The 21,625-nt window shown below is 39.0% G+C and overlaps 1 protein-coding gene across 1 annotated transcript in view; it reads left to right on the forward strand.

Annotated features, from left to right (window-relative positions):
- The window catches only part of SLIT3 (slit guidance ligand 3), a 793,796-nt gene that overhangs the window by 82,717 nt on the left and 689,454 nt on the right, over positions 1 to 21,625 (forward strand). Inside the window, exon 4 of the mRNA XM_005295705.5 lies at positions 11,962 to 12,033. Within this exon, the coding sequence (XP_005295762.1) occupies positions 11,962 to 12,033 (72 nt within the window). The remainder of the gene's footprint in view (positions 1 to 11,961; positions 12,034 to 21,625) is intronic.

Below are 21,625 nucleotides of genomic sequence, written 5' to 3' on the forward strand. Positions count from 1 at the left end.
TTCACACTAAGCTTCTCTCCACTTTAGTAGGTTCTTGCTATGAATTGCACTCAGAATTTTAAGAACCTGTTCATGCTCTTCCATGTTATTTCACGAATTTGTAGGTTTAAAACTGTAGCTACAGCCCATTACATAAGTTAAATTGCTCGTGCAAAGAACTGAGGCTCATTCCAAGAATTAGGCATATTGTGACTTGCTGTGCAGCAATTAACCATTCTAAAGACATGCGATTCAACCACCCTGGTTTCAGATTCGTTTTCTTTACTGAAAATTGAGCATCTAAGTCATATTTTACAGAAGATGGTGGCAGCTGTAAATCCTACTCAGTGTCCTAGTAAGACTGGAAGCTTGTATTCTCAATACATGAGAATTTACATGTGTTACATGTACAGTACAGCCATACTGTGATCTCTCCCCATTTGTTCCTGGGGGCACTTTCCTAGGGACAGGCATCTAAGTGCATTATTTCCCAGAGTGTAACTCTGTGGTTCACTCCACTTTAGACTGGATTACCAGGCTAAAACAGCCCCTATTCCTACTCTTCTGCCATGGTTACACAGCAAGCAGTGCCGTATTCTCTTAGGCAGTCCCTCGTGAATGGACCCCTCAGGTGACAGGTCTCAGTAAATGAGAATTCCATGGAGGAAACAAATGAAGATTGGTGTAATGTTTTTCTATAAAGCCAGGCTGGGACCTCTTCAGTCTTTCACAGGAAGTAACTTGGAAGTATGTGCTTTGTAAGAGCAATTGTTGGTCATGTTTATGATAGCAGCACTCTCTTGTGTCACTGGCTGAACAGATGGACAGATAAATAATTCACCGTGGCTTCTAAATTCAGTATCAGCGTGGACACCATTTTGCAAATGTTTTTCTTCTGAAAATATTTAATTTCAGTTTGAACTTTGTAAAGCATTTTGTGTGAAATTCAAAATGCAATAAATTGTGCTCAGGAGCAAACATAAAGCACTTCTTTATAATTCTAGTGTTTTTACTCAAATTAAGAAAAAATACATAAGATCCGTACAAGCCAATACATTTCCCATATTTGCTGTGCTTAATGTGGCTTCTGAAGCAGTCAGATAATTCTGACCTATGTGCCAATGTGTTCATGCTGATAGATGTGCATTTCTATTAGATAAGTCTTCTGTAATATTTCTGATACACAACTCCAGTAAACTGTTGCTAATGGTTGGTTCAACACACGTGCCCATTTCTATGGATGACATGCAGTCATTTAATTGGAGCAGTAGATATCTTTGCTGTCTTAATTTTTAGTTTACTGAAGATTTTAATTCTAGTAAAAATGTTCCCAAAAGTAGGAGAACACTTCAACCTCCTTGGACACACAATAGCAGATTTAAAGGTAGCCATCTTGTAGCAAAAAAACTTCAGGACCAGACTTCAAAGAGAAACTGCTGAACTTCAGTTCATTTGCAAATTTGACTCTATCAGCTCAGGATTAAACAAAGACTGTGAATAGCTAGCCAACTACAAAAGCAGTTTCTCCTCCCTTGGTGTTCACACCTAAACTGCTAGAAGAGGGCCTTATCCTGCCTGATTGAACCAACCTTGTTATCTCTAGACTGATTCTTGCCTGCATATTTATACCTGCCTCTGGAAATTTCCACTACATGCATCTGACGAAGTGGGTATTCACCCACAAAAGCTTATGCTCCAATACGTCTGTTAGTCTATAAGGTGCCTGAGGACTCTTTGTCGCTTTAGTCATTCCCATTTCATATGTATTGTGTCCATTACAGAGTTAATAAGAAATGCTAAACTAGGCTTTAATTCCTAATTCTAGCTGTCAAATCTTCTTGTCGTCTTATATATTGAATATCCCACCGCTATAGTTAAAGTAGTGATTTATCTAAATTACTTTACTTTACACAGTGTAGTCACAAGGAAAATGTCACCATAATTAATAATTTTAAAATCAACATTTGGCTCAGATTATCTCTTTATGATCATGAAACCACGTTGCAGCTGATTTTAATATTGTTCTGTACTTTCCATTGTGCGTCCTCTCCGCTATGGTCACAAATAGCTTTGGTTTTTGGCAAGCTGACTGCACTCAGTAGCAGACTTAAAGGCTTATTGTAATTAAAAGCATTTTATTCATAGTAAGACTTTTTTCTCGGGGACCTTCCCTGCTCTTAGGTTAGGCAGAGTGAATACTCTACAGAGTTTCCTTTAAGGGTATTTTTTCACTGCTGAGTTTGCCCAGGCTCTTACCTGGGTGTTGCCCATAATCTCCCTCTTCTCCACATAGGGCAACCTCTGACCCAACTTAAGTGGTACTTTCAACCTAGGCTAGTTGGCACAGGCGGGAGGGGTGTGGGTTAAAGCCTGGGTTCCACTCTTCACTCAGGCTGGCAACCTGCCCTCTTTATAGCGACAGTGCAGGCTACATCATATGAGTGCTGATAGTTCTCTGATGCCTTCCCACAATTCCCCAGTGTGCACAGGACAGATAAGTTGTCCCTCAGTTAACTGGGAAAGAACCGTAGAGCATCTCAGCTTACTTCAGCCCAAAAGAGCCATGGATTTGCCCCCAGAAGTCACAGTGACACATAGCCAGGCTGCTCACACCTGGACTCAGTGAACCTGGGTTCTCTGACCCAGGTGCCAGTCTTTTGGGCTAACTCTGTAGTGAAGACATACCCTCAGTAGCTGTCACATTGATTTTGATATTAGTCCTCATTCCATTTCATTTACCTCCCAAAATAAAAAGTACATTTTTATGCCTAAAGTTTGAAGACATCATGACTTTGGGAGTCAAGGGTATTCTGTACTCAAGACGAATGTATCACATGGCAGGATCAGGCTCTAGGAAAGAGCAGGGCAATGAAGCATTTAGCATTGTTTGAAATATCAACATAGTACAGCTTTCTGTAAAATAAACTTGACCTTAAATAGGTCATGAGAGAACTGACTTGATTCTTCTGCTGAATAAATAGAAAAGCAACGTTCAAGTGTTATCAAAGACACAGTTCTCCTTTTCCAAGCATGAGGGGACGTGTCATTAAAGCTGCTAAACTTCACATTGCCTTATAAAGAGAATGAATTAGGAAGTAGGAAGCAGACTGTATAATGCGCTTGTCCACTTACGTGAAACAAACCTGTGCAAATAGAGAGGAGCTGTCTCCATCAGTGGCACTGTCCTGCCAATGTTTGCATACTGAACTTGTCCATTAACACTGTCTCTTCTGTCACCTAATGGCTGCATGGCAGTAAAGGCTGCAGATGTGACATGCTGTCGCAGATAAAAGGCTCCAGCCAGCTTGTGGAATTTCTAACCCCCCCGCCCCTGAGCGTTTTTGGTTGGGAAGAGAATGGTGCTGCTGTGCTGTGTACCCAAAGCATGTGCGGTTCATGCTTTCATGTGCCACTTGTGAAGAGGTGAAGGATAGAATTGTCAGACGCTGTACTGGCATTTCTAATATTTGCTTCAGTACTTAAGCTGTACTTAAAGCTTATGCTGAGCTTTCTTTGTGATTGTCAAAGACTACTGCCATGTGGCAGTGAGGTGGAGTTCTTATGGACACGGTGTGTTTTGGAAAAAAAGCATTTACAGTTCACTCACATTTGGCAGGCACTTACCTGTCAGCTTGAAGGAAGTAGCTTTACTAAATGGCCATTTAAAGCATTTATTCTTCCAAAGCGTAATTCTTTTAAATTTAAAATTTTGAAATTAAAAATGTGCTCAATTTAATCTTCCAAAATAGGTTAAATTTTTTTAAATCCTATATAAGGAACTCTCATTCCACATGTTGAGAATCTTCATAATGGCTTTTCTGGCAAGGGCTTTGAAGTTTTCTCTCTAGCACAGAAAAAGTGAAATAAAGAAGGATTGAAGTCACGTGGGAATTTTTATAGTTCTCGCTTATTGATGTTATTGTGACAATCAGGGTCCAAACACCCCAAGGGCCAAACAGAAGGGTTAAATCCCCAAAATGAGCAACTGATTGCATACTGTATTATTGTATTATAAAAGTATGTCTGGTAAGGTCTTTTGTGAAAGCTTGTAAATGTTACAAGCTTAATACTCATTAGGAAATATGTATTTAGACTGTGCTCATGAACTTTGGCTCCACCTCAAAGCAGGGCAGCGAGCGATCAGTCAGGGAGAGGCAGCTCCTGAACCAGGTGTTTACACAAAACCAGACTCAAGTAACAATCCATTGTACAACCCAGGAAAAGGCAATGATGGGTCGTTAGAGTGAATGGAGGTACATTGAGACATCCCAGCTCTCAAGTTAAGAGGGGGTCTTCACTATTCGAATAACGATAAGTCACCATGCCACGACAGAGAGGAAGGGGGCAAAAACCTTTTTAAAAGGAGGCTTGAAACTGAGGACAGGTTGCTGTAGCAGCAACAGTTGCGCTGCTGTAGCGCTTCAGTGAAGATGCTACTTACACTGATGAGAGGGCTCCTCCCATCAGTGTAGGTTCTCCACCTCCATGAGAGGCGGTAGCTATGTCGACGGCAGAAGCCCTCCTGTCTACACCAAGGGTTAGACTGGTATAATTACGTCGCTCAGGGGTGTGGATTTTTCACACGCCTGAGTGATGTAGTTATACTGATGTAAATTTATAGTGTAGACCTGGACTGATTTTTTTTCATCGAGAACTTGAGGGACAGTCTTGAAGGTGAGAGTCTGCCTGTTAATGCTGGATACCCCCTCTCAGGTTAAGGGGTACGCTGGGAAACTGTTTAAAGGCAATAGGTAAATTTGTATTAGAAAGAGAAGGGATATTATCTAATATAGAAGTGTAAAGCCTGAAGTTGAATATTAATGCTTATTTACGGTGTAACTTGTATTTGTTTGCTTATGAACTTTATACAAAATTGAAACAACTCACTATTGCACCCTTGATTTTCAGACATGCTAGGCATACTCGCTCCTAATAGTTAGCAGTTATTCATCCAACTTATTTACTACCCACGTGATCTTTAGACAGACAGAAATTTGCATTCTACTAGCACCTCTGAAAGTCGGCTCTAGGTAACAGTACCATTAAGGAGCTGGGTTTTGTAGGCCAACTTGGCAACCACTTGGGAGCAAAAAGAGGAAGATGTTTGAGGGCATCCTAGATACTAAACACTTGAGTCACAGGAATAGTGGGATCAAATATTTAAATTTCTCCCTGTTTTCAGAATCAATTTTCATTTGAGGCCCATCAAACATGTTTATCGTATTACACGCAACAAATCATAATGTGAAGGTCTGAATGGGCTGTTTTTGCATGAACTTGACTTGCTTTGATTATCAGGGAAGCTAAAATGTAACAATGCGAGACAGGGTGAAATACTAAAATGCTGATGGGAGGGTTGTTTAAAGGAGTAACTTAGAATTTGGTTGAATGGAAAATAAGTGATGAATGGACATTGTGTTTTGTAGTTTCAGTGTAGTTTTGATGTAAGCATCTTTTTTTAGTATGCAAATACATGTTATATATGACACACATAATTATTTAGTGTTCTGCGCATTCAGATTTCCATGCAAAAGAAATACTTTTCCACAACTGACTGTAAAGCAGTTGGATTCCTGGAGGGCATTAGGAGAAAGTTATACAGACCCAGCTCCATCCTCACTAAAATCTATGCAGTACTGTTGTATGGGTATGAAAAGGACATAATTTCTATTCATCTGCATGCAGACGATGTGTGTGCATAAAAACTTAAGGCCATGTCTACACTTACAAGTTTAGAACGGCACAGTTGTGCCGCCATAAGATCACTCTTATAGCCGCGTTATGTCGATGGGAGAGGGCTCTCCTGTTGACATAATAAAACCAGCTCAATGAGCGGCGGTAGCTATGTTGGCGGGAGAGCGTCTACCACCAACATAGTGCTGTGCACATGAGTGCTTATGCAGGCAAAACTTAATGTTGCTTAGGGGTGTGGTTTTTTTCACAACGCTGAGCGACAATATTTTGTCAACATAAGTGCTGGTGTAGACATGGCCCTAGATGAATAACAGGTAACAGATCAAGTATGTAGGGACAAAATTAGAAAGGCCAGGGCACAAAACGAGATTAAATTTGCTAGAGACATAAAGGGTAACAGCAAAACATTCTACAAATACATTCGAAGCAAGAGAAAGACCAAGGACAGAGTAGGCCAGTTACTCAATGGGGGGAGGGAGGAGAAACAATAATACAAAATGTGAAAATGGCAGAAGTGCTAAATGACCTTTTTGTTTGTTTTCACCAAAAAGGTTAAAAGCGATTGGATGTCTAACAAAGTGAATGCCAGTGAAAATGAGGTAGGATCAGAGGCTAAAATAGGGAAAGAACAAATTAAAAATTACTTAGACAAGTTAGATGTCTTCAAGTCAGCATACATCCTAAAATACTCAAGGGTGGTTTAGATTGGACATTAGGAAAAACTTCCTAACTGGGTAATTAAGCACTGGAATAAATTATCTAGGGAGGTTGTGGAATCTCTGTCACTGGAGATTTTTATGAGCAAGTTAGACAAACACCTATCAGGGATGGTCTAGATAATACTTAATCCTGCCATGAGCGCAGAGGACTGGACTAGATGCAGGGCCAGCTCTGGCTTTTTTGCTGCCCCAAGCAAAAAAAAAAAACAAAAAAAAAACCCTTGCTGTTGGCCGGAGCGGCAAAGCAGGAAAAAAAATAAAACCTGCCGGGTGGCCGAAGCCAGGGTGCAGGGGGACTCCCTGTGCTGCAGACGTGCCCCAGATAGCGGGGGGAGGAGGAGGGAGCAGGGGGAGAGAGAGAAGGGGAGCAACCAGGGCTTCAGCGGGGCACTCGCCAGGCAGCCCCGACCGCCGCACCGCCTGCTGGGAGGGCTCCGCGCCACTCCAGCTGGCGGGCAGGGAAAGACGCGGGCTGCCCTGCCAGGCTTGCTACAGACCTGACACCAGCTGGGGAAGACGGAGTACACAGCCCGCTCTCAGCAGGGCGCTCCCCTCCTCCGTGCCACCGCTCCCTACAGGGCGGCCGGATCGGCGGAAAAAAAAAAAAGTGTCTGTGCAGCTCTAGGATTGGGCGGAAGCCACCCTGTAGAATCTGCCGTCCCAAGCACAAGCTTGCTCGGCTGGTGCCTGGAGCTGGCCCTGACTAGATGACCTCTTGAGGTACCTTCCAGTCCTATGATTCTATGATTTAATCTATTTTGCCTTTCTGTTGACTTTTGTGACAGCAGTTTTCTCAAATGTATTTGTTACCATGAACAATTCTTGGTGCTAGGTGTTTTGCAAACAGTTGTTTCCATGCAATATCCAAAATTGGAAATTTGATTTGTTCAAATAGAGTTTTAAAAGTATTTAACTCTGAAAAGCTGATCTGCTTTCTGGGGGGGATATATTGTTTTGTGAACATTCAGTAATATTAACCTCAATATTGTGCTGATGAGTTTTCTGTTCTGGAAACTGAGACTTTTATATTTGCAAAAACAAGGGGTATAAACTCAGCTAAAGTTAATTCCTTAAGATTGTCTATGAATATTCACGGCAAAATTTCCATAGCCATTGCCTGGTTCTAGTATACATTATAAAAGCAGTCAGGAGAATAAATAGCTTGGAATTAGCAATGGGATATGGATTCTTGCACCTCAAAAACACCATCGGGAATCGGATCAGAGGCAGTTATAACCAGCAGACAGTTGTTTGCTGGAATATATAAAATGCACTGACAATCTCTTCCATTCCTAATAGATAAATGATCTTAACATAATTGCCATTAATCAAGTACTGTTGGTAGTTTCTGAACAGAAGCTGAAAGGAATGGAGCTGCAGGATAAATTTCCTCTGATTCCTAGCAGTTGTCACTCAAAATCAGAGCTGAAGCATGTTGGTGGAGCAATTTTGGGAAGGCTGTGCTTCTATTGCCCTTGCTTTGACAGTTCCAGGGATAAACAGTACTCCAGTCCCTGGAGTTGCTAATCTGAGGATTTTTGCACAAACTACATTTTTCATGTACTCTTGTACTTCCTTAAAACTCAAGTAAAATCTAGCAATGTTTTAGATAGAAGAAACATTTATAACAAAACACCATTCATTAACCATTATCAGCAGCAATGATATATTTGAATTCACATAAATATTGAGACAGAGTTCATGAACAAAGCTCAGTACGTGGCTCAATCAGTCCCACTGTCCTCAGAAGCTAAGTAAATAGACTGATCATACACTGTACCCCATTGAATGAAGTTGAGTGGAGGACCCTCCATTGAAAGCCTTCATGTTAGCTCCCAGATATTAAAGTCAGAGGAGAGAACACAGTGAGAGAGAGATGCAAATTGACTCTGAATTTAAAGATATTAACCTTTTTAATGAAACGAAAGGAAAAATGGCTAGTAAACATTTCAGTCTGAAGGGTTGCTAACAGAATGTAGACCACTGAAGGGTGGAAAAGAGAAGAAATTTGTGCAACTGTAGTTGAAACGTCAGAAGGCTGAGATTTTCAGTTTGGCTCTGAGATATGCATCCAGATTGTTGCAACCTAGACCTAAATATGTTTTGGTTACAGTACATTCCAGGTAGTTAAAAACCCAGAAACAATTATTAAAGAAATCCCTAGTCCTGTTCAAAAGGGAATAATAGACTACTAAACAGTTTCTGGAAGGCAGGGACCTATGCAGTAGCAAAGTAAGAAGATTCACTATGGAAAGTTGAGGTTTCTGGGTTCTAGTCTTCTTCTTGAATTAGTTGGAGTAGAAACATACTAAATGGACATATATAGGTGGGTAGCCAAGTTACAGCAGTACATTGTGGTGTAACTTTTTGCGAAAATGACATATGTTCCTTAAACAGTATTGTTTCAAATGCTTGTCAATGTCAGAAAAGACTGCCCACCATAGTTATTTGTCAGCAACAATGCACATTGGACCTGTCTGTTTTAACTTGATCATAGAATCATAGAAGATTAGGGTTGGAAGAGATCTCAGGAAGTCATCTAGTCCAACCCCCTGCTCAAAGCAGGACCAACCCCAACTTAATCATCCCAGCCAGGGCTTTGACAAGCCTGACCTTAAAAACCTCTAAGGATGGAGATTCCATCACCTCCCTAGGTAACCCATTCCAGTGCTTTACCACCCTCTTAGTCACATGTCTATGAATGATTCAGCTTTTTGCAGGCCAACGCCATTGTTTACGTGTTCATTTGAACGTTCCCAGGAAAGCTCAGATGTGGATTGGCGTCTCCCAAAGTCCATTGTTAGTTAAGTACTCCCAATTACTTGAATAACCCTTTCCCGCTATGTTGACCAAATCTGTCTTGTATACCTCCTACAGCAAACATTTTAAATACAAGTGTAGAGCCAATGTTCATAACTTCAGATATAAAAATGATACATGCATACAAATAGAATGAATATATTCAGTAGATCATAACCTTTGCAAAGATATGTTACATGGCATATCTAGCATAAAACTTATTCAAGTTATGTCATATTTACACTCATAAGCATATTTCTGTAAAGCATTATGGGGTGGAACGTCACATTGAGTAAAAACAGATGGAAGTGAGCTGAAAGTTACCAGAGGCTTGACTACATAAAGTATCAGTCAATCAGCATATTCCAAAACCCAACTTCCTTACAGTGATGCTCTTTCCATAGAATTGCCTTTGGTAAATAGTATAATCATTGATAAAGTTAAAATAGTGGTGTCGAAGTGCTGGTCCCGGAAGAAGCACCCATGATGACAAATCTATCTAAAGGAAATTAGAAAGGTATGCAAAATGCCCTCAAAGGTATTAAGGTACTTAGGTTTTTTTCTTCTGTTAACTGGCAGATGTAATAACTAGCATGGATATGTATTTGTGGTATGAAATGTAGCATTGTCAATGCCTTTCCACACAAAGGAACCAAAAGTGAAAATCGCACCACTGCAATGATTCGATCTCTGGGGGTGGAAGGTGCGGGTGGTTTTAACCAGTAGGTATAAAAAGAACAGAAGGATGAGGAAGATTGGTCCCAAAACTGGCCAGGTCAAACTACTATAAGAAAAATGCTATGAGCTCTTGGTTAGTTGCAGATAACAGCATCTCAGCTTGAAATCTGCATGAATCTTAATTTATCTACCAGATAATGTATTTTAGAGTATTTTTCCATTAGGTACCTTATATAACTTCTTTTAGATGTGGTCTACACAGATTTCACTTCAACTTCAGCAAAACAAGAACAACTTGATGGCTAAGTTAGTCAAAGCTAGTTAATGCTAGAAGTGACAGAAACTGTCCACACTCTGTTTGGCTATGTGCTATCAAAAAATAATTGCTTTCCGTATAGTTCATTCTGCTAGTCATTTTCAGACTTAGAATCCCCCATCTGCTGACTAAACCTGTTCTGTGGCTTTTGATAGTCTTTCATTTATTGCTGTGTTTAGTCATTAAATGTACTTTCCTAGAAAACTAATTTGGGTATTTGTTACTGAAATGTACTGGAAGGTGAACCAATTTTATAACTTGTTTGCATTAGGTATGTCCTTAATTTTGAGTATGTCCAACTGTATGCAAATCTTCCAAACCCAACCTTGTCTGTTCTTGATATCAGGAAGAGAAGTACATATATGGTTGCCTTTTTCCATTGTTGCTGGATGTATTCATATGGTAGCCATATGAAAACTCCAGCCTTTCAGTCCCAGTGACCTTAGACTGATCCCTAAGGAAGAGCTTTCAGGCCAAAATGGTGGAGGCCTGTAATGTGAATAAATCCAGAAAGGCATGGAAAATGAAATGAAGTACTCAGCATCCAAGAAAATTAGAAACCAGGAATTGGAGGCTAAGCATCAGTATTTCTCTTAAAGAGCCCATGTGGCTTTTGGGAGCAGAACCCTAGTAACCATCATTATATCATGGAACCAGACTCATTACTACTGTTATAAACATTCAGGGCAGATTAGCCAAATGCTGTGTGTTGTTTTTTTAAGCTACAGAGATACACAAAACAGAACTATTCTGTGGGAGACTGGAGCCAGATATTTAGTTTTAGCTTTGAATGTCTTTTCTGTGAGTTCAGGTCAATTGTTACATTTAAGCAACATTTACTGAGCTTGTGGATGAACAGAAGTCTGTTTCTGCTGTACATTGCAGTATTTAACTTGGGTTTCTAAAGTGGGTTGCTTTGTCTACATTAAGATGATTTCAGTTTTGCATGACTTTTATAAAGATAATTTTTACTTCGGGATGATAGATACTTTTGTAGTTGATGTAGGGCAGGATGGGCAATAAACTTTTCCCAGCTAGCAGGATGTGTTAGTGAGTTAGTGCAAAAGTTGGTCAAATGAATATATTAAAATTAACTAGAAAATAAATATTAAAACAGGTCCCCAAAAAGTAATTTTAGGAGATACTTTAAGTAAAATAGGTTGCATTTCCAATCACAGAAGCCTTTGCAAGGATGCAGTAGTCCCATTAAAAGTGTGTTTTCATACTTTTCACAATAGTGCTCAGATTTCCAAAGTTAATGTTTAATATACAGTTTTTTAAAACAAAAATTAACGTGACCCTGTATAGTAGACCCAATAGGCAATCTGGAAATAATTCCAGGATGGTTGGGATATTTAACTTATTGTTGCCTACATGTTTAGAAAGAAAGATGAAAACCAGATACCTTCTGCAAATCTCTTCAAAGCACTGAAAACTCAACATGGGAGCCATGTGATTTGTATGTTAGTAAGCACCCAATACAACTCTAACATGCAGATACACTCATACACATTATAGCATTCTGACTTAATATTTGCTTTCTCTATCTTTTTTTTCAAGGAGCTGGCCAGGTGGTCTACACATGGCATGATGTACTGACCCTGTGTATTAATAATGTACACAAAGGCTCCTACATTCTGTACTAGTTTAATACCATGGCTTTTCACATCCTTTAATGAGAGTTCAATGTGTTGTGGAAGATGGAATAGGCTCCTGAGTATGAAAATTATTCTAATGCATTTTTTTGTGTTAACTGTATTCTCTTTATTTATTTAGGCGTCTGAACAAGAATAAATTACAGGTTTTACCCGAGCTGCTTTTCCAGAACACGCTGAAGTTAACCAGATTGTAAGTACAGTTTACTTTTATTGTGTATGTGCCTTGATTCATTATGTGGATAGTGCATTTGCTATGATATTTTGGTTAGGTACTTTAGTGACATTTATGATACATCTAGATTTCCATAGTTTCATGAGGACATTTTACCATTATGTTATGGTAGTTATGTACTAGAAAATAAATACATACATGAAAGAAACCACAAATTTTCTTTCCCTGTTTCATAGCTGAAGTAGATTCAAAATAATGACTTCAGAGTTAATATAGTTAAAACTCCCTGTGTAGAATTGCAGGATTAGTGCAGAAGTGGCCACTTTTTGCTTTCATTGTAGTAAGCTGTCCACAGAGAAATAGTTGATTTTTGTGCTATTTAAGATGGGCATGTTGGCATAAAATGGTTTGTCACGACTCGCTGTTAATTAAAGACATGTTGTTTTAACTGAGCCAATGTTCAGAGACAGTTAAGGCTGGAACAATGGCTCCTACTGTTTGAAGAATGGGGCAAATGTAATGCTTTGCATCTCCATGGGCATTGAAGATGTTATTAGATTGGCATTGGAGTCAACTTGCACATCAGAAGAATAACAGAGATAAGCTGGCTGGTGATATATTTTTCCTCAGTCTACTCAGTGGAGTAGAATCATATGATGATGACCATGAATAATGCCCCTCCCCCAGTTTTTGATGCAAGGGAGAGGAATTGATAGTTCTTTTACATGCAGAGGGTAAGGTTGTACAGATACCACCAAGATTAGAATGCGAGGTCTGTAGTAAGCAGAAGGCAAAGTGTCTTTAGAACAGTTTGCTGAAATCTGGAAAATTAACTTCTCTAAAAACCCAAAACAAAACAAAACCCCGCAAGTGAATCAGAAGAGAAGTTACATGGTCAACCTCTTTTAAAGTTTGGCCATCTAGATTTATAGGAGGCTGGTTAGTAAGATTTATGATCTGGCTAGTGAAATTTAAAGTTACTACAGGGTGAATAAAAAGTTGCTACATTGATGTGGGGTTTTGATAATTGTGTTTTAATACCTCTTTATGCAATCAAGCTATCCATTTAGGCAATGTAATAAATTTTTCTTCCTGTGGAAATGTGAAACACATGGCAACAGTGAAGCTAAATTTGGGAACCAATTCACTATTTTAAAAATAGACTCTTTGTCCAAGTTTTAAAGTGAAAGAATTGGGTAATGTTCAGCCAGGAGTATTGTGGAGACCTATTTTCACATATTAAACTCCTTCGTGTTGTCAGAATTTCATTGTGAAGAACTGTGTGTGTAACTCTTGGAGCTTCTGATCAGCTGCACAGTTCTGGAGACACAACCTCATAAGCCATACTTTCAAAATCTACCCATAGACTCTCAAGTACCACTGTGACACACCTGCTCTTGGAATATGTTAGCCTTGCTGCAGCTTTTAACTGCCCTGGAAATATTCATTAAGTGGACTTTCTAGGACTGAGTAGTATTTGATTGAGTTTTCTAAGATCCTTAGTGCAAGTTTATGTAATTTCCACATGTTGAAACTGCGCTTTAGTCAAAACTGCACACTGCTATATTCCTTGTTGATAGGGCAGTTGGCCTCCACCACACCCCGTTTAAACCATTCTCCTAAAGTGTTTGGGTTGTTTTGTTTTATAAGTGCCAGCACTTGTTAAAGTAAAATTATGCAAAGCTAATCTGTATATAATAACGTAATCTCTATTAAGGTTTCCTCTTCCAGAAGGAAGACTCTGTGATTATCAATAGATTTAAAGCAGCTTCTGCAGTTCAGCATGTTGATACACAAGTACAGTGATCATATCCCGATTTGATAATGCACAAGATCTCCTTCCATTATGCATTTAAGATTCCTACAGTAAAACAATGGTATAGTATAATAATCTAGTTTAGTATTTCCGTAATCTCAGTTAGCAGTTATCTGCAGCATCTATGGAAAGGCTTTATATATGCCAGTACAAATCTCCATGTATCACTCCTATGAAGATATGCCTTAATATAAAGTGGTGCACCTAATCAAAGTGCAAGTAGTCAGGTATTTTGATATGAAATATATTCAAAAGTATGTTCCTTTAATTATTCAGATAATCAAACTGTTTACCGTCCTTGAAAACTAGGATAATAGTTGTGCTTTTATAAAGCTTATGGGGTAATTATTTAAGAGGTCTAGTTGAGTATGAATTTGACACTTCTGTAGTGATTCCCCTCAGAATGTTTTATAAATGTTAGTGAATAAAGAGTCTCATCAGTCCAGTGAGTTATGAAGATGTGATCCCAGGGTCTCAGTCATTGGTAGTAGTTGGGATCTATCCCCTCATACTGTGCTTAGCCAGAATGCAGTCTTTTCTCTTAAAGGTACAAGCATTACATTGAAATAATGTTTAAAGTGAAACATGTACCATAGATACAGTAACAATTTATCATTACTGCTGCTTCCAAAAGTAATAGGCCAGTTTTGCTACATGTGTTTCAGTGGTGCAGGAATAACCAGAGCAGCAACCTAACCATTGAGATGCATGTGGATGAAAGTGTGTTTTTTTTTTTTTTTTTTTTTTACCCCTTTTCTACTTAAGGAAACTGGACAGCTAACACTGGTATCTGATTTTTGCACAACTTGTCTGAATCTACCCACAGTAAAATTCAGAGGTGCTTTTTCGCACTTTCCTGCTGTGAGCTAAATTCACTGGAGTCCAGCAAAACTAATCAATTTCACTTGCAATAGGTCTCTGGGTAAAACACTTCAATGAAGGGGGCATGGCTCTGACATTCTTTTTCAGTGGCTGGCATGAACTTACCAAGAAAAGAGAACAATTAAAACAGCAAGGAAGGGGAATAACAGAAGTGAGGTAAAAATGAAGCGGGAATAGGAGTAAGAGTGACAAGACTTCAATGGAGCTCAGACAAAAAGAGAAGAAAATAAAGGGAGATGGAAGAAAAAGGGAAAGATGATAATACTGGTTCAGTTTTCTATCTATCTTTTTAGTTATGCACAGTACTCAAACATGTATTGTGTGGGCTGCCACAGTTTGACACAGGCTAGCCCACTGGACTGCCAAATCACTTTGCTCATCCTCTTAGTAGAAGTTAGAACATAGACAACCTGCTAGATTTGTGGCCAGGTGAGTTACTAGTTCAGCTCACCATAATCAATCCATGCCTGTAACTCTAAATTACATAACAGTAGGGCTAAAATGGTCTGTAGCATATAAGGTTGCAGAGCTTCTGTTTAAATATACAAACCACACACATTCATGAAAGCCCAATCATTGTGTATCAGCTGCTTATTTCAAACACACACAGACAAACAGCAGCTTTTTGGACCCTAAGAAAAGGTATGACAAGCCATCCCACTCAACTTTACCGAAAAAATACAAAAAACCTAGCTGGGTGATAACTCCATGAGAGTTGGCAATTTGATCTTATTTATTAACACTGGTGTTGGTAGCAACTGCGACTGATGGCAGGTGTCACAAGATGGTCCAATCTGGTGAACACTTGGGCACTTCTTATTACCCTGGGTAGTTCGACAGATACCTGAAAGTGTTTGTTTTTAGAATTGGTCACAGAGGTTGTAAAATAAATTGAAATTACTTTTGTTCCACAAATCATGCCTGCCTGGAACTGTTCCTGTCTGAGTTGAAATGTTGCCTGTTAGTTTCCTGTAGGACTAAAGTTGTGTGCGTTTATATTTTTTTATTTCAATGGAACCTCTTCAAGTTTTGTTTGAGCTATAGGAAACTTGGAGGGCAGAGGGGAGTGAAAATTCTTTCCAGTGTTGATATGCATATTAAAGACTGCATATTAAAGCAAACATGTCTGAAATAGCAGACTTCAGAGCTGGAAAAGATGCATACCTCTGCCATACCCTTTAATTTGCTTGGCTTGAGAGAAGAAAACTAGTGATGATTTTAAAAGTTCATTCACCATGTGTTGGGATGCATATTGGCTGCTTACCTGCAGTAATCAATAACCTCATCCTTCAGAGGAGCTGAGAAATAATTCCAGGTCTTGAGAACTATTACTCCTTCCTTTCTGGCCATTTTTTTCTATTAACTCATGTATATTTAGACAGACTTTACTGGCTATTATGGACTAAATGTAGGAAAGCAGTTAAATTCATTGATGTAACTGCTTTAAAAAAATAGTGTTTCTGCTAAATACTTGGATCCTTACATTTCTTCCTCCGAAATAAAGGAAGTATGGGCACCTTCTTTTATACAAACGATGATAATAAAGCCTGAGTAAATGCTTATCTGTGGCCCCTCCTTTACTGTAGATGAAATATCTAATAATCTGGTGCTTTCTTCTAGCTCTACAATTCTCAAACTGGAAAGAAAGCAATTAACACTTATCTCAAACCACATTTCACCTCTAAAAATCAAAGGTCATTAAACTTCAGCTCCAGAGAAATTTCAGGTTACTTTTCAAGCTGGGCTCTGTGCTTCATTACCAATCAGATGCTTGCAACTTTTTGTAAGTTTAATAAGATGAACTATTTTTTTTTAGTGAAAGATAGTGTACACAGCTTTCCAGTTAGTCTAAGAGAGGTCTTTCCCAGTCTTTAAAACAGCTTTTGTGCTATGTGAAGACTGTTTAAAAATACATAAACCCTTCCCCACTAATTCTGTTATGGTGTTATAAAACTTCAGAGGCAAATAACATTTGAGCTTTGATCTAAAGACAAGATTCATTTTGGATCCTAGAAATCTGTAAGATATTTTTGGTTTCTGAGAGCTTCTTTTTACTGTTGGCCTTAGCCCGATGTAATCATGTGCTGACTGAACACTCACAGCTCCCATTGACTTCAGCTGGAGTTTGGGGTACTAGCACTTCTGAAAATCAGACCTAATATATGTAGTTTCCATGTGATGGTGCTTACTTTTTGTAAGAATATTCATGCACAGTGAAATACATGTTTGAACACATATTATACATTTAGTCATTTTTAATGTGATGAGCAGAATTTTTTGGTCAAGAAATTACCGACAGATTTAGCTTTGTCTTATACATATAGATATTCTGTAATACTTTGTTAATTTCAATTAATATTTAGTTAGCTGTTCTTATTCCTCCTCCAGCTTTACTGGTGAAATATTCATTCTCAATCTATAGTTGTTTACCATTCTTTCCAGATCCAGCATATTTCTTGGATTAATGTTTGTATTCAACAGGAAGAGTTCAAGACTAAAACATGAATCTTAAATTCAATGAAAAAAGCTATTTCATGTATGTATATAAAATTTCAACATTGATTTTCAATTACTTCCTTGCATGGAAGGAAGAGCTTTAGACTCTTCTTATTTAGATCCCTCCTCAAAAGCAAGCGCATCTGAGGTGATGAGCCTTGTTTGATGTGGAAACTTGCTTTGTTTACTTTTTTTTTCCAAATATTAGTTAATAATAAAAACTTTGCACACAATTTTTCTTCTGTTCTGTGCTAGAAGCTATATCATGAAGTGGTGTCTTCTTCCTCTTCTAAATCATTGTCTCAACGAATCTCACTGATCTATTTTTGACTGTAAAACCATCAGGTAAAGGAACTTGGCTTGCTATTTACCTTGAAACGCCGTGCTCAGCTGCGGCACTAATATGTAATTAATGTAAGATGAAGAACCAGTCATTAACTAATAAGCTTTCTAAAATGAGCAGGTGCCCTCTACGAGGTGGAATGGTAGAGAACAAACTATGATTTTACAGTACCTCAGAATTAGAATATGCTTGTAATTTTTGTGATTATTCACAGGCTTCTTTGTCACATCTGGTTGACATTACCACAGGAATATATAGAGGAATAAACTTTCAAATGGAATGTGAAACATCCCACAAAATGAGTTTCTCATAGACTGGTGCATAAAACATATGGAGCCTTTTGCTTTGGAAGGTGGGGCTTTGGAACTCATGGATTTAATATTTGGTTTATCTTAGAAGATAAGAGTTTCAAGGTAATGCTCATGATAAATGGTCCCATGATCAGCTGCACAGGTGTGCATAATTGTCATTCTTCTGTTGTCTTGATTGCCTAGGTCTTAATCTAAACCCTGTCTCCCAACTAATTTCATATCTAACATAAATACCTTTATTGGAATCACTGTTAAAGTTAATGGTCAAATTCCTTGGATTGGTGCATAGGTATGTAGGGGGAGGGCACCTTACTAAATCCAGAAGTCAAAGTAACTGAGGTGGCAACCAGACAAATCCAGAGGTTGAGTCTATCAGTAATTAACAAATGGATAACAAAAATAATGTTAAACTTAAAAGTATGTTGCAAACTGAGGTGTGCATATGCAAAAAACAAACACAAAAGCCTATTTAACAACTGTAAAAACAAGCTTTGATTTGTAATTATATTGAATTTTTTAACATGAGAAGCCAGAATCTAAATTCCATCAGTTTTTAAAAAAGCCTTTTTTGTGGGTTGCATGTAAGAGGACAGTTTCTACATGCAGTATGCATTGGTGACTTCTGGAAATGGTCATGGCACTTACGTTTTTGTATGAAGAACACAACATAAACGTATTCAATTGTGACACATTTTAAATGACCAAGGCTAACCCAAAGCACTTCACTGGAAGTAATATGCCTTAGAAAACTATTTTTAAAAAGCTAACCTGAATGAGCTCAAATGATTGGTTAGACTTCTGAATTCACAATTGATTGTGGTCAGAAGAGTGTCTGTTAGGTTCTGTCACCCATAGTAGCTTGTCATTCACAAAGCCAGCGAGGTTCTGAAAAATGGATGGACCAGATTAGATAAGATTGAGAAGGTCTGGAATATATGAAGACAGTAGATTGCCAACAGCCTTGGAGCATGTCTACACTACTCTCAAACACCCATGGCTGGCCTGGGTCAGCCGATGGGCTTGCGGGGTTCAGTCTTCAGGGCTAATAAATTGCAGTGTAGACATTTGGGCTTGGGCTTGGGCTGGAGCCTGGGCTCTGGGACTCGGTGAAGGAGGAGGGTCCCAAAACTCAGGTTCTAGCCTGAGTCTGAACATCTACAGTGCAACTTTATAGCCCCACAGCCTGAGCCCTGTGAGCCTGAATCAGCTGACCTGGGCCAGCCATTTGTGTGCTATTACAGTGTAGACATAACCTTAAAATACAGAGATCTTGAAATTTTAAAATGCAGCCTGGCATATAGAGAGATTCTATAATTGTGAAATACATTGGTCCAGGTAAAACTTATGCCTGACTAAGTACTTATAGCACCTTTTTAATGTCAAAGGCTTGTAAAGCATTGCAAGTAATCGAGCACCAACATTTTGTCGTTTCCACTTGTAAATTGTACTTGTGGAGAGAGAAGACATGCAGGTAAATCACATCAGTTGGAAAATTAATACTGTAAATCCAGTTCCTTTGTGTTTGAGAAGAGAGACCAGATCTAATTTTAATACAAAAAGTTGTCAGATACTAATCATAGAATCATAGAATCATAGATTATAGGACTGGAAGGGACCTCGAGAGGTCATCGAGTCCAGTCCCCTGCCCGCATGGCAGGACCAAATACTGTCTAGACCATCCCTGATAGACATTTATCTAACCTACTCTTAAATATCTCCAGAGACGGAGATTCCACAACCTCCCTAGGCAATTTGTTCCAGTGTTTAACCACCCTGACAGTTAGGAACTTTTTCCTAATGTCCAACCTAGACCTCCCTTGCTGCAGTTTAAACCCATTGTTTCTGGTTCTATCCTTAGAGGCTAAGGTGAACAAGTTCTCTCCCTCCTCCTCATGACACCCTTTTAGATACCTGAAAACTGCTATCATGTCCCCTCTCAGTCTTCTCTTCTCCAAACTAAACAAACCCAGTTCTTTCAGCCTTCCTTCATAGGTCATGTTCTCAAGACCTTTAATCATTCTTGTTGCTCTTCTTTGGACCCTTTCCAATTTCTCCACATCTTTTTTAAAATGCGGCGCCCAGAACTGGACACAATACTCCAGCTGAGGCCTAACCAGAGCAGAGTAGAGCGGAAGAATGACTTCTCGTGTCTTGCTCACAACACACCTGCTAATGCATCCCAGAATCATGTTTGCTTTTTTTGCAACAGCATCACACTGTTGACTCATATTTAGCTTGTGGTCCACTATAACCCCTAGATCCCTTTCTGCCGTACTCCTTCCTAGACAGTCTTTTCCCATTCTGTATGTGTGAAATTGATTTTTCCTTCCTAAGTGGAGCACTTTGCATTTGTCTTTGTTAAACTTCATCCTGTTTAACTCAGACCATTTCTCCAATTTGTCCAGATCATTTTGAATTATGACCCTGTCCTCCAAAGTAGTTGCAATCCCTCCCAGTTTGGTATCATCCGCAAACTTAATAAGCGTACTTTCTATGCCAATATCTAAGTCGTTGATGAAGATATTGAACAGAGCCGGTCCCAAAACAGACCCCTGCGGAACCCCACTCGTTACGCCTTTCCAGCAGGATTGGGAACCATTAATAACAACTCTCTGAGTACGGTTATCCAGCCAGTTATGCACCCACCTTATAGTAGCCCCATCTAATTTGTATTTGCCTAGTTTATCGATAAGAATATCATGCGAGACCGTATCAAATGCCTTACTAAAGTCTAGGTATACCACATCCACCGCTTCACCCTTATCCACAAGGCTCGTTATTCTATCAAAGAAAGCTATCAGATTGGTTTGACATGATTTGTTCTTCACAAATCCATGCTGGCTGTTCCCTATCACCTTACCACCTTCCAAGTGTTTGCAGATGATTTCCTTAATTACTTGCTCCATTATCTTCCCTGGCACAGAAGTTAAACTAACTGGTCTGTAGTTACCTGGGTTGTTTTTATTTCCCTTTTTATAGATGGGCACTATATTTGCCCTTTTCCAGTCTTCTGGAATCTCTCCCGTCTCCCATGACTTTCCAAAGATAATAGCTAGAGGCTCAGATACCTCCTCTATTAGCTCCTTGAGTATTCTTGGATGTATTTCATCAGGCCCGGGTGACTTGCAGGCATCTAACTTTTCTAAGTGATTTTTAACTTGTTCTTTTTTTATTTTATCCGCTAAACCTACCCCCTTCCCATTAGCATTCACTATGTTAGGCATTGCTTCAGACTTCTCAGTGAAGACCGAAACAAAGAAGTCATTAAGCATCTCTGCCATTTCCAAGTTTCCTGTTACTGTTTCTCCCTCTTCACTAAGCAGTGGGCCTACCCTGTCTTTGGTCTTCCTCTTGCTTCTAATGTATTGATAAAAAGTCTTCTTGTTTCCTTTTATTCCCGTAGCTAGTTTGAGCTCATTTTGTGCCTTTGCCTTTCTAATCTTGCCCCTGCATCCCTGTGTTGTTTGCCTATATTCATCCTTTGTAATCTGTCCTAGTTTCCATTTTTTATATGACTCCTTTTTATTTTTTAGATCGTGCAAGATCTCGTGGTTAAGCCAAGGTGGTCTTTTGCCACATTTTCTATCTTTCCTAACCAGCGGAATAGCTTGCTTTTGGGCCCTTAATAGTGTCCCTTTGAAAAACTGCCAACTCTCCTCAGTTGTTTTTCCCCTCAGTCTTGATTCCCATGGGAATGGGTAGAGGTTACTGAATATAACATCATATAGTCTGTAACATGCTCCAAATATTTGTAGCTAAAAG

The sequence above is a fragment of the Chrysemys picta genome, chromosome 8, assembly GCF_011386835.1.
Source record: "Chrysemys picta bellii isolate R12L10 chromosome 8, ASM1138683v2, whole genome shotgun sequence".
NCBI classification, from domain to species: Eukaryota; Metazoa; Chordata; order Testudines; family Emydidae; genus Chrysemys; species Chrysemys picta.